Genomic DNA, 13466 nt, shown 5'->3' with positions numbered 1-13466 from the left:
AAAGAAGGACAAGGACCCCCAGCAGTGTGGTTCATACAGGCCCATATCTCTCCTCAACGTGGACGCTAAGGTGCTGGCAAAAATCCTGGCCACCAGGATAGAGGACTGTGTGCCAGGGGTTGTGCATGAGGACCAGACAGGTTTTGTGAAGGGAAGGCAGCTGAACACGAATGTGCGGAGATTGCTGAATGTCATTATGATGCCGGCGATTGAGGGGGAGGCAGAGATAGTGGTGGCACTGGATGCGGAGAAGGCCTTCGATAGAGTGGAGTGGGAGTACCTATGGGAGGTGTTGGGGAGGTTTGGATTTGGTGAAGGGTTCATTAGATGGGTAAGGCTGTTATATGAGGCCCCGATGGCGTGCGTGGCTACGAATAGGAGGAGGTCGGAGTACTTCCGGCTTTACCGAGGGACCAGGCAGGGTTGCCCCTTGTCCCCCTTGTTGTTTGCACTGGCAATCGAGCCGCTGGCGATGGCATTGAGAGATTCAGAGAGGTGGAGAGGCTTGGTGCGAGGTGGAGAGGAACATAGGGTGTCGTTGTATGCCGACGACCTGTTACTGTATGTGGTGGACCCGGTGGGAGGGATGCCAGGAGTGATGGAGTTACTAGCCGAGTTTGGGACCTTCTCAGGTTATAAATTAAACTTAGGCAAGAGCGAGGTGTTTGTGGTGCACCCTGGAGACCAGGAGGAAGGAATTGGTAGGCTCCCGCTTAGGCGGGCAGGGGAGAGCTTTAGGTACCTGGGGGTGCAAGTGGCCAGGGACTGGGGGACTCTCCACAAGCATAACTTTACCAGGCTGGTAGATCAGATGGAGGAGGAGTTCAGGAGGTGGGACATGCTGCCATTGTCGTTGGCGGGGAGGGTGCAGTCCGTCAAAATGACAGTGCTTCCGAGGTTCTTGTTTCTTTTTCAGTGCCTGCCCATATTTATCCCCAGGGCCTTCTTTAGGAGAGTGACTAGCAGTATTCTGAGTTTTGTGTGGGCACATGGGACTCCGAGAGTGAGGAGGGTGTTCCTGGAGCGAGGAAGGGATGGAGGTGGGCTGGCACTGCCCAACCTTCTGGGGTACTATTGGGCAGCCAATGTGTCAATGGTGCGTAAATGGGTGATGGAGGGGGGAGGGGCGGCGTGGAAAAGAATGGAGATGGCGTCATGTAGAGGTACGAGCCTGGGTGCCATGGTAACGGCACCGTTGCCGCTCTCCCCTAAGAGGTTTACCACGAGCCCGGTGGTGGCGGCGACCCTAAGAATCTGGGAACAATGGAGACGGCATCGGGGGGAAACAGGGGGCTCGATGGAGGCTCCACTGGGTGGCAACCATCGGTTCATCCCGGGGAACACGGATGGGGGATTCAGGGGGTGGCAAAGGGCGGGCATCAGCAAATTGAGGGACCTGTTTATTGGCGGGAGGTTTGCGGGCCTGGGGGAACTGGAAGATAAATTTGGCCTTCCCCAGGGGAACATGTTCAGATACCTGCAGGTAAAGGCGTTTGCTAGGCGACAGGTAGAGGGATTCCCTTTGCTGCCCTCGCAGGGGGCGATGGACAGAGTGCTTTCGGGGGTGTGGGTAGGAGAGGGGAAGGTGTCTGATATCTATAAGGTAATGCAGGAGGTGGAGGAGTCGTCAGTGGAGGAGCTGAAGGCTAAATGGGAGGAGGAACTCGGGGAGCAGATAGAGGACGGGACTTGGGCGGATGCCTTGGAGAGAGTCAACTCTTCCTCCTCATGTGCGAGGCTTAGTCTCATCCAATTTAAGGTGCTGCACCGGGCCCACATGTCCGGGACTAGGATGAGTAGGTTCTTCGGGGGTGAGGACAGGTGCACCAGATGTTCGGGGAGTCCTGCGAACCACGCCCATATGTTCTGGGCATGGCCAGCACTGGAAGAATTCTGGAAGGGGGTGGCGGGGACGGTGTCGAGGGTGGTTGGATCCAGGGTCAAACCAGGGTGGGGACTCGCGATTTTTGGAGTTGCGGTAGAGCCGGGAGTGCAGGAGGCAAAAGAGGCCGGTGTCCTGGCCTTTGCGTCCCTAGTAGCCCGTCGAAGGATTCTGTTACAATGGAAGGATGCAAGGCCCCCAAGTGTGGAGACCTGGATCAGTGACATGGCGGGATTTATAAAATTGGAAAAGGTCAAATTTGCCCTGAGAGGATCAATACAAGGGTTCTATAAACGATGGCAGCCTTTTTTGGACTTCCTGGCTCAGAGATAGGTAACTGGGTCAATAGCAGCAGCAACCCGGGGGGGGGGGGGGGGGGGGGGGTGCATTATTGTAGTGTTTATTCTGTAACTTTATAGTGTGTTAATATGCGTTGTTGTTAAAATGCTGGGTTGTTCATGGGGATGGGGCGAATGTATATGATTGTTAATATTATTGTTATTTTCGGTATTTTACTAAGGTGCGTCAATGTTGTATAAAATCAAAATTTCTCAATACAAATTATTTTTTAAAAAAAATAGTTGTGTAATGTTTCCACTGGGACAGCAAAATACAGTACAAGTTGATCTAATCCGAGCATTGAAAGTCTGCTTTTGGGCTCGTTTGACGGGATGTTTTCAGTTGCTGCAGCGCCCAGAACCAGCCCGCTATTCAACGGCACTTTGCCGTTTTTTTGGACTTGGGGAATTTCTCCCCGCCAAGGCCACACCTGGAGCTTGCCAGGAGTAACGGCTCCCTGCAGATCGGGATTTTGAGTGGCAGCCTGACCTTCTCCTCCTACCCCCCCCCCCCCCCCCCCCCCTTTCAGGCCACTCCAGCGTTGTGGTCCCCGTCACCCCCTAAAATTGTCAAGGCTCCTCAGAACTCTCCCCACCCTCCTCCAATTGATAAGTCCTTCTCTCTCTCTCTCTCTCTCCCCCCACCCCCCCCACCCCCCCCGCAGGGGCCCGAGTCCGGGCCTGGCAGTGGCCCTGGCCATGCCAGTGTGGCACTGCTAGGCTGCCCGAGTGGTATGGCCAGGATAACACTGCCCAGATGACTGGGGGAATGCCAGGTTGCCCTGTCCCTGACCACCCGGGGACCTCTAATGCTCTGTGAGACCCCCCCCCCCCCCCAGGTGCCATTATGCCTGGCGCCATATTTGTGTAGACCAGTATTAAACGGCACGCTGGCCAAGTCTCGCAGGTGTGGCTGTTGACTCCTGGTTGCCAGGTGAATCCGCTGTCTGGGTATTTGGCTAATCTAAATGTGCAAATTTGGATCTCACTGTGAGGCTTTCACCCAGCGCGCCTAGCGCACCGCGATCGCTGAATTGTGTCCAATGTTTTTCTCCTTAAACAGGAATTTAAAAATAGGTCATATAAAGTCAGGAAAATATGCAGGCTCAAGAAAATCTGATAAAGATGAAAATATATTTTTAAAACGGGGTGTAAGTTATTTTGAAATTTTATGACCACTTATTTATTCAAGACTGAGCGAGACAGATTTTTGATAGACAAGAGAGTCAAGCTTTATGGGGGCATACAGGAAAGTGGAGTTGAGACCACAATCAGTCATTAACTTAAGAGGTTGAAAATTTAAAACAGTTTTGAGGAGAAGCTACTTTCTCAAAGTGTTGTGCATCTGTGGAATTCACTACCCAAGATGGATACTGGGCCAGTGATTAAATTTAAGGAGGAGCTAGACAGATTTTTAATTGGTAATAGGTTGAAGGGTTATGGCGAACGGGCAGGACGATGGAGTTAAGGCCAGGATGAGATCAGCCATGATCAAATGGTGGAGCAGATTCGATGGGCCAAATGGCCTAATTCTGCGAAGTCCTATGTTCCTATAGTTGGCTTTGGGAGTGTATATTGGGAACTTAGATAGGGAGATTAATGGATCTTGCAGTATTTCCCATTGATATTGGAAAAGGAATATAAATAATGGCATGAACCTTACATTCTGAGATCAGGTGCGCTCAACCCAAATGCATGTAAAATTGCCCAAAATGCTTTTGGGCGTACATCTCGATGTCATTACACATGTGTCTGAAGCACTCTGAGATGTGCTAAAGTCATGAAAAGTATTGGAGTAATGCTTGTTCGTTACTTTTTCTTTCTTCGCTGATGTAACTAGATAAAGAGAAGGCCCTCCCCAACTCTTTCCCCCTCTGCCCACCCACAGTTTCCTCAGTGCTGCTACATACATAGTTTAGTTGGACCCGTGGCAGATGGTGGGCAGAACCTGGAGATTTTCAAGGCACATTTCGGAGCTGCTGTATACAAATACATTGTGTCAATGAAGGTTTTAGTCAGGATCAGTTTAAGCTGAAAAGCACTTTATTAACACCTGATTCATTCCCATGTTGTAGGATCTGCCTGATTTTCTACTGGAAGTTCATTTGAAGTTATCAAAGTTCTGGGGGGACACCATTGGACCCAGCACCTGTCCCACCCCCTCCCCACCTGCATTGACAGGTCAACTGGAAGATGCGTCTCACGCTGGGCGGCCATATTGGCTATCCAGTGTGAAATTGCGCTGAGAACACAATCCCACTTGAATGTAGATGTAGAGTTTTACCCCGGGCCTGCCAACTTGGCAAGCACACCATGTGTGAAATTTGGGACAATATAATATTTCCCCAATGTGTTATTGCTTAAATTCTGCAGCGAGAGCATGAATTCATAAACCCCTCCCTCTGTGATTCTTTTAATGCTGCACTGAAAAGTCTTGTCCTACAGGAATATTTGAGATGCTATGGGCAAGGGAAGAATAAGAGTTTAAATCCTTCTCCATACCATGTATTGCTCTGAACATCAGCACTGTCCACTGGGGAAGTGCTAATTGTAGGCTGTAGCATATTCCTGTTGTCAAGAGGAAAAAGAAAAGGAGCAAATCATGTTTCTGTAATTAAAGGTGTTTCCTTGCTCTGAGTAACAGAAGAAATTGTTGGCAATCTAGAAACATGTCACGCACTGACTTTCCAGGCTTCAGGCATCAAGCCAATTGGATGAAATCATTTTCCCTATATGAAATGTTCATTCCAATCTTCATTAAGTGATGCGATAGGGCAGGAATCACAGTTCAAATCTTCAGATAACAAATAAATCATTACATTCATCCTTCATTTTGTCTCAAGATGTCTTTGAGAACATAACCTGGAATGTGTTCACTCTGAGCCTGTCAATCTGCAAACAAGCAAGCTTACCATAGAGGAAATAGTAGCAGAGTTTGTGTAAGACAATGGGCGTGATCCAAAGACCATGCTGTACCAGAAGAGCAGCTTGCAGTTCAGCATGGCCAATAAAAACTGGGAGAGCCAGCTCCTGGGATCTACCCGGCTTGCCACGAGTCGCAAGATCCAACGTGATCTCGCGAGACGTTGCAGTGTAAATCCCGTCCATTGTGGGAGGGATCACCTTTTGGAAAATCTGTATAGTAGAGTGAGGCAGTAAGGCAAACTCTAATGCAGTGTTCTTCAAACTTTTTTTCCGGGGACCCACTTTTACCAGCCGGCCAACCTTCGGGACCCAACCTGGCCGACCTTCGCGACCCACGCCGGCCATCCTGCGTGACCCACCATTTTCTCTTACCTTGTTTGCTGCTGACAAAATGGAGGAAATGGTTTTGGGTCCCTTTGGCCCTCGTACACGCTCCTCCAATGGAACCTGTTGGATGAAGGTGAAGCCTTCTGGTGTCGGAAAGTACAGTGCCTCCATCTATCCAAAGTTCTGAATTTTTTTCCTGTTAAATTTTTTCAAATAAACCCCCCCCCCCCCCCCCCGAACGTCTAAAGAAAAATAAAATAAAATGAGTAAAATAAATGAAAAAAATGAATTAAAATCCCCCCCCGAACTTGTAAAAAAAATGAATAAAATAAATGAAAAAAATAAAAATTAAATGAACAAAATAAATGAATAAAAACCACTACAGAACTTGTAAAACAAAAAGCTCCAACCGTTTAAAAAAATAGCGGCCGCATTGCGCATGCGCGACCGATTATCGGCGCGCATGCACAATGCGGCCAAATTTATTTTTTTAACATGTTCGCAGTCGCTTGCAGCCAGCGTTATGAAAAGCCGGCTGCTGCGCGGGGATTTGCGCGATCGGGAGCGCTGCGGACAACGGCTCCGCGACCCTCCCGACACCCGCCAGCAACCCACTCGTTGGGGATATCTGGAGACCCTCCCATAGTGTATTTATTTGGGCTGGGGGCGAGGTCAGGGATCACTTTGGGGGCCTCAGAGATCGGGATGCCATTCATCCCGATCTCCCGCTACACTAGGGTATTTCAGCGAGTGGGGCTATGTTTCCTGTACAGGCCCTTTGTACAAAGCGAGTCGCGTTGAATAGCCATGTGTTTCACAGCACTGCGAGCAACGGGAGACACACAGTTAAACACGCTCGCTTGGGGACTTTGTTCCCTTTTGGTAGAAACATGTCCCATGAAAAGTGACATTAAGTTGTTGAATTAATTGTAGCTATTAAATTCTAACATTTACTTCATTTAAAGGATATTTTAGCAAAGATCAGTTAACCTGATATCTACTCATCAGCATCAAAGAACCATTTGAGATTTGTCAGGATCTCCTGATCTAGATCATAGAATTTACAGTGCAGAAGGAGGCCATTCGGCCCATCGAGTCTGCACCGGCTCTTGGAAAGAGCACCCGACCCGAGGTCAACACCTCCACCCTATCCCCGTAACCCAACCCAACACTAAGGGCAATTTTTGGACACTAAGGGCAATTTATCATGGCCAATCCACCTAACCTGCACATCTTTGGACTGTGGGAGGAAACCGGAGCACCCGGAGGAAACCCACGCACACACGGGGAGGATGTGCAGACTCCGCACAGACAGTGACCCAAGCCAGAATCGAACCTGGGACCCTGGAGCTGTTAAGCATTTGTGCTATCCACAATGCTACCGTGCTGAAAGTTTTCAAATGAAAAGTTTCTATTTTCAATATCTTTGTTACCCCTCGACTTAATTATTCCAATGCGCTCCTGATTGACTCCTGGTCCACCCTCCATAAACTTGGTCTTATTTTTCTTCGACAATATTGGTGCACAGGGCAGACTTTAGTTTCTTCCCAAAGTGAATACTTTTCCTGGAACAGGGAGCTGGCCTGTCAACAGAGGCTTGTAGCTTGAAGGGCACCACTCCTCATCAAACATGGTTGAGCAGGAATCTCTTAAACTCCTACCGCCTGCCATCAGCATGCCATAAACACAAGCTCACCCAAAATCTGTTTGTATTCTAACTCGCATCAAGTCCCTTTCACCCATCACCCCTGTGCTTACTATCTACATAAATTCTTGGTCCACTAACTCCTCAATTTTAAAACTCATATCCTTGAGATCAAGTCCCACCCATGGCCCCACCTCTCCCTAATTCTGTACTGTCCTTCTGCTCTTCGACCGTCTGCCATATTTAGCCTTTTGTGCACCACATTTGCTTCGACTCGGCAGTGGTAGCCATGCATTCAGCCTTCTAGATGAAGTTTTGGATTTCCCTCACCAAGTCTCTCCACCACTTCAGTTCTCTGCCATCTATTGCTGCTTAATGCATCCCTTTTGAACCAAGAGTTGGGTCACCTCATGTCTCCTTCATTGGCTCCATGTTAACTTTTGGTTTAGGTTGAAAAAGAGTTACCATAATGATCTTAATGACTTGTTGTTAGTTGTAGGGATGGACAAAAATGATGGCCTTCCCAGCAATGCCAACATCCTATGAACTTATAAAAATAAGTGAAATGGGCTACATTATCCCCACACCATAAATCTACAGCCAGGCAAAATGTATATTAGGACAGTTACAGCAAATAATAATTCTGCCGTATGATTTTATTTTCATATAGATCTCCCCTATTCAGCTCGCAGTGGCTTCTCCACCTCCAGCAGGGTTCTGCGGAGACGGAATCGTTCAGAAGGAAAATGAAGAAGAATGTGATGATGGAAACAGGATTGTCACTGATAGCTGTATAAGTATGTTAGCCATCTTTATATATTTTAAAAAACATTTCATTGGAAGTGTACACCTGCACATAATCATCTTTATTTGTGGACAGCTGAGCTCAGTATAGTTCAGGGAAGGGCAAACATAGCAGAGCTAATGTTCCTGAAACCACCCTCTCTGTGAACTGGACACCAGCAACAAACCTGAAGTGGGCTAATCCTGTCTAGTTCTGCGATTGCCTGGTTTTCCTGCTCAAATCCATTGATGTGACCTTAGAAAAGTCTTGATGACGCAGGACCAACCCCAATCACAGGTCAGCTTTCGAAGTAGTGGCAGGAAAGTTAGCTGCAAATGTGTCATAGGATCAGGATCAAATTAGCCAGAAGGGCCTTATTTGATTCAGCAGTGGGAGAGAAGGAGAGTAAGATGTCCTAAAAATTAATAATAATCATCTTTATTAGTATCACAAGTAGGCTTACATTAACACTGCAATGAAATTACTGTGAAAATCCCCTAGTCACTACATTCTGGCGTCTGTTCGGGGACACAGAGGGAGAATTCAGAATGTCCAATTCACCTGACAAGCACATCTTTCGGGACTTGTGGGAGGAAACTGGAGGAAACCCATTCAGACACAGGGAGAAAGTGCAGACTCTTCACAGACAGTGACCCAGCCAGGAATCAAGCCCAGTCCCAGGCACTGTGAAGCAACAGTGCTAACCACTGTACTACCATGCCACCAAATAATCCTTCCTGTAATTTTCAGCTTGGCCTTGTGACCTTTACTGGGTCAGGGCCAGCTGAGAGTTTGGAGCAATCCACAGCACCACCATCTACCAAAGTGTAGATGACTCTACACTTTGGTATCTAAATAGTACACTGGGGGAATAAGGGGCGGTATTCTCCCTTACCCAGCGGGGCAGGGGGGTCCGGCGTAGCGGAGTGGCGCCAACCACTCCAGTGTCGTGCCTCCCCAAAGGTGGGGAATTCTCCACACCTTTAAGGGCTAGGCCCGCGCCGGAGTGGCTCCCGCTCCGCCAACTGGTGCCAACTGCCTTTGGCACCACGCCAACTGGTGTTGGGGCTGGCAGAAAGGCCTTCGCCGGTCTGCGTGAGTCTGCGCATGCGCCGGAGCATCAGCGGCCGCTGACGTCACAACTGGCGCATTCACGGTGGAGGGGTTCTCTTCCGCCTCCACCATGGTGGAGGCCGTGGCGGCGGCGGACGAAAAATAGTGCCCCCACGGCACAGGCCCGCCCGCCGATCGGTGGGTTCCGACCGCGGGCCAGGCCACCGTGGGGGCACCCCCCCCTAGGGCCCGATCGCCCCTCCCCCCCCCCCCCCCCAGGACCCCAGGGCCCGCTTGCGCCGCCTGCTTCCGCCGGCACAGAGGTGGTTTAAACCACGTCGGCGGGAGAGGCCTGACAGTGGCGGGCCTTTGGCCTATCGCGGGCCGGAGAATCGCCACGGGGGGCCCGCCGACCGGTGGGGCGCGATTCCCACCCCGCCGATTCCCGGGTGGCGTAGAATTCCGGCCACAGCGGGGGCGGGATTTACGAAGGCCCCGGGCGATTCCCCGACCCTGCGGGGGGTCGGAGAATTCCGCCCAAGGTTTCTCCCTGAGAACACCCACTTTTACCTTTTTATAATTGTCCTGTCTGTCCTTTGCATCCTACTGGTGCAGCCAGGCTTCACACCATTCATTGGCAGTAAAGCCCTAGAAATCCTAGGGATGGAGACTTAGTGTTGACGTCTTCTCTGCACCTATTTCCTGAGCCTTGCTTCCAGAGAACAGTGTTTTCTGGTAAAGGACCTGTTGTGTGAAAACCAGACACTTGAATCAAACCAAGCTAATATGGTCTAGTGACTTGATATTAATCAGCTCCATGGGCAGAGAGACACTAGCAACCAAAGCAGTAATACAGCCTGAAGAGTATTGAGTTGAGTAACAAAATTTCATCCACAATCTGATGTTGATGGTCATACCAGAGGATTGCAGTAGACAATAAAATGAAATCTCCTAGTTTGTATGGAGTAAGCAGGTAGTCCTATTAACTGTCACCCCTAATTTCCAAAAGAAACAACCTATTCTGTTATTAACACCGCAAATATCTCCAAATTCTTAAAGTCCAATAATATTAAGTGTTCCCGAATAACTGCAAACAAAGGTAAGATTCATAATTAGTCAATAAATTCCCTCAGTTTCCGGCAATAATTATTTTCTATCTCTGCTTGTAATTAGCGAAGACTGAAGTGCAAAGAATCATGCAATGCACAATTTATTTGGAAAGTAAATTAATGTTCTGTTTCATAATATAGAAATATAGAGCAGATTACACTTTCTAGTGAATATATTAATGTTTTATGAATTAAAGAGTGGACTTTTAAAAACAACTTAATCACAATATTTTATCCCCTTCAATGATCGGTGTCATAAGCTTCTAATGATACAATTGCTGTGTTGCTGCAGATTGTAAGCAAGCCCACTGTGGGGACGGATATCGATGGAAGGGACTTGAAGAATGTGATGGCAAAGATTTTGGTTACCAAAGCTGTAAAACATATCTCCCCGGGTAAGTTCGCCTGAAGACTGCATGTCGATCCACTACAAAAGTTAACTCCTTGAAGTGAGCACTGGTGAGGAATGAAGGCACAATCCTGCGGATGCTGGAAATCTGAAATAAAACCAGTAAATGATGGGAAAACTCAGCAGGTCTGGCAGCATCTATGGAGCGAGAAGGTTTCAAATCGAACCGGACGAGTTAAGTTTTTCCACCATTTTCTGTTTTTATTTCTGATGAGGGATGGATGCGCTGAAATTTTTTTTTGTAAAGACTTCAAAGAAGTTTTTAAAAAATAAATACATTTCTACTCTTTCACTTTGGTAAGAGCTTGTGATATGGACCATCTTCAATCAAGAGACTTGCGACCAGGTTTCTGCCAATAGTACTTTTGTAAGCATACAATAGAAAGCCTACAAGAGTGGCCCGGGTGAGTGAATGGCCTGTCCAAAGGATCCAGGCAAAAGATTAGCCCATCTTCACCTATTATGTACTAACTGATCAATTGTGTGTTTCCAGCATTAATTGTTAATTTGCATTTCTTGGCTTTATGGATTTCATTTTATCCTTCCCATTTTTGTTTGCCCATTTGGTTCTGGATACCAGCTATGCACTTTATTATTTATTTGAGGGTTTTTTTTGTATGCAGCCCTTTCTGAAAAAATATTTAACCGTTCTGGTTCACTCATTGTGTTGTATTTGGTTTTCTTTAGGTCTTATGGGGAACTGAGATGCACTTCATATTGTTACATTGACTCCACGAGCTGTCGATATTTCACATGATGCTGAAAGGGGGCTGCTGGGTTACATGTCGCTGTAACCATATTCATCTGGTGCTATCACAGAACCAACAAGTTTGGGCTGCACATATACAACCTCTGTTCAATACAACCATAACCAGCAGCTGGAAGGCGCTTAGATTTACGGAATTTAATTCAAATCATTACCTGGATGACAATTAGGACCATTGCATTTTGTCTTAAAATAAAATCAACACCAACAACAAAGCTACAAAAAGGATGATATTTGCTTTCCATTGAGATCTTTAAAGTATACATATATTCATAAATATTACATATGTGTGTATATATGTATATATATATATACATTAGGTAGCCATGTCTAAAGACTGCTCATCCTCATTTGACAACTCTCAGGCAGAAATAAAGAAGATGTGATATTGTTCCATAAGAGACTGGAGTCAAAACTGCCATACCTCGACTGTGCACTGTTACAGACTACTGTAGTTTTATACCTGGGCTTACTCAAGGAAAAGAACTGACTGAATCCTTGATGCTGTATTGATACAGTAAACACATGAAAATGTCAAGTATTCAGTTGCTGAAATGTGAAACGTTATTTACTGCATTTGCATGAATATTATGCACAAAAATGTCAACTACAATAAAACACCTTTCCATACCTTGATTGCTGTTGGCTCAATAGGATCAGTTATTGCTCTGCAGGATGTCATGTTCCTCAGAGACATGTATAACGACCCAATTCTGTTTAATATTTGATTAGCTCACCACTTAATAATGAATAATGCTAGAAATTTACCAAATAATGGTTGCCAGCTGAGTGTGGGCTATGACATACATAATACATAGAAGAGGTATGATATTTTGGTGAATATTAGTGACAGATGTAGTAAAGAACACATGGCTTCTCTCTGCTTCCAAGAAAATGTTTCATTTTGAATATAAATAATGTTCACCTGAATGTATAATTAATAAATTAAAATGTTCCATGCCAAATGTAGCATTGACCACCTTCACCCATCACCTTGTATTTACCTTTTTTCACATTATTTGATGGGTACAAATCATAGAGTCATAACAACACAGAAGGGAGTCATTGGGTCCATCAATTCCATACTGGCTCTCTATAGAGCAATCCAGTCAACCTCATTTCCCTGCTCTCTCCCCGTGGCACTGCAAGTGCCACCAATTTCCTTTTGAAATAATTGGTCATCTACACTTCCACCACACTAATAGACAGCAAGTCCCAGGCATTATCACTTGCTGTGTAAAAAAAAAGATTTTCCTCACAATACTCGTACACCTCTTGCCCAATTGTGTCCCCTCGTCCTCATATCATCAGTTTATGGGAACAGCTTTTCTTTGTCTACTTTATCTAAACATGTCATGATCTTGTACTCTTTTATCAGATCTCAATCTCCTTTGCTCCAATGAAAACCCCAACTTCCTCAGTTATTGTGGCTAAAATCCCTCATCCTTGGAACATTCTAGTAAACCTCTATACCCTCTCAAAGGCCCCCACATCCTTCCAACAGCGTGCTGACCAAAACCAGACACTATACTCTTCGTTGTGCAGTAGGATATTTAGTGCTGGCTGTTGCTCTGGAAGAATTATGCAGAGTCCCTTCAACTTGCATTTTCATCACTCGCATTTTCATTCTCCCTAAAATAAGATATGTTAAAGAATCCACTTCATATTTAGAATCGTACACATTAAAATATGAATGCCTTTCGATTGAAGCTGGATTTGACCCCACAGTGGCAGGACATAATGAGGTGAATAGATAAAATGCATGAGTTGCAGACATCACAAGCAATAAGTGGCAATTTGAGTTAAATATCAGACTGCCACTGGAAATGTGTATAGTAAGATGGTCATTGTAATTAAAGAACGATTCCTTTTTTCATAGCTTTCACAAAACATGTTGCTGCATTACATGTACCTTCGCATGTCCATGATACTGGAATTTATAATCAGTATGAATAAAAAGAACAAAATTATATTTTGTGTGATCCTCATTCAACAGTTCCATGGAGTATATAAAATAATTTTAAAAAAGATTACTATGCTTGATAGAATTTCACAAGCTCCCAAATGTATTGCAGAAGCAGCGAACACCCCACATGGGAGGTCCAAGACATCTCAGAAATTTGACTCCCCACACCCACTGTTTGAAAAAGGTGAATTTGTGGCCCTGGCCTTTGTCAGCGATCCAGGAGAAGGTGTGGAGTAGCAACCCGGCACCCGCTCCACTGATT

General features: G+C 46.3%; 1 protein-coding gene across 5 annotated transcripts in view; it reads left to right on the top strand.

Moving 5' to 3' along the window:
• Positions 1-13192, top strand: part of colq (collagen-like tail subunit (single strand of homotrimer) of asymmetric acetylcholinesterase) — a 174752-nt gene extending 161560 nt beyond the window's left edge. For all 5 annotated transcript variants that reach the window (XM_038797297.1, XM_038797298.1, XM_038797296.1 and 2 more), the window contains 3 exons: positions 7788-7914; positions 10356-10458; positions 11160-13192. In XM_038797297.1, the coding sequence (XP_038653225.1) occupies positions 7788-7914; positions 10356-10458; positions 11160-11229 (300 nt within the window). In that variant the 3' untranslated portion in view covers positions 11230-13192. The remainder of the gene's footprint in view (positions 1-7787; positions 7915-10355; positions 10459-11159) is intronic.
• Positions 13193-13466: the final 274 nt, after the last annotated feature.

This window comes from Scyliorhinus canicula, chromosome 5 (genome assembly GCF_902713615.1).
Source record: "Scyliorhinus canicula chromosome 5, sScyCan1.1, whole genome shotgun sequence".
NCBI classification, from domain to species: domain Eukaryota; kingdom Metazoa; phylum Chordata; class Chondrichthyes; order Carcharhiniformes; family Scyliorhinidae; genus Scyliorhinus; species Scyliorhinus canicula.
This window is presented reverse-complemented; position numbering and strand designations above follow the sequence as displayed.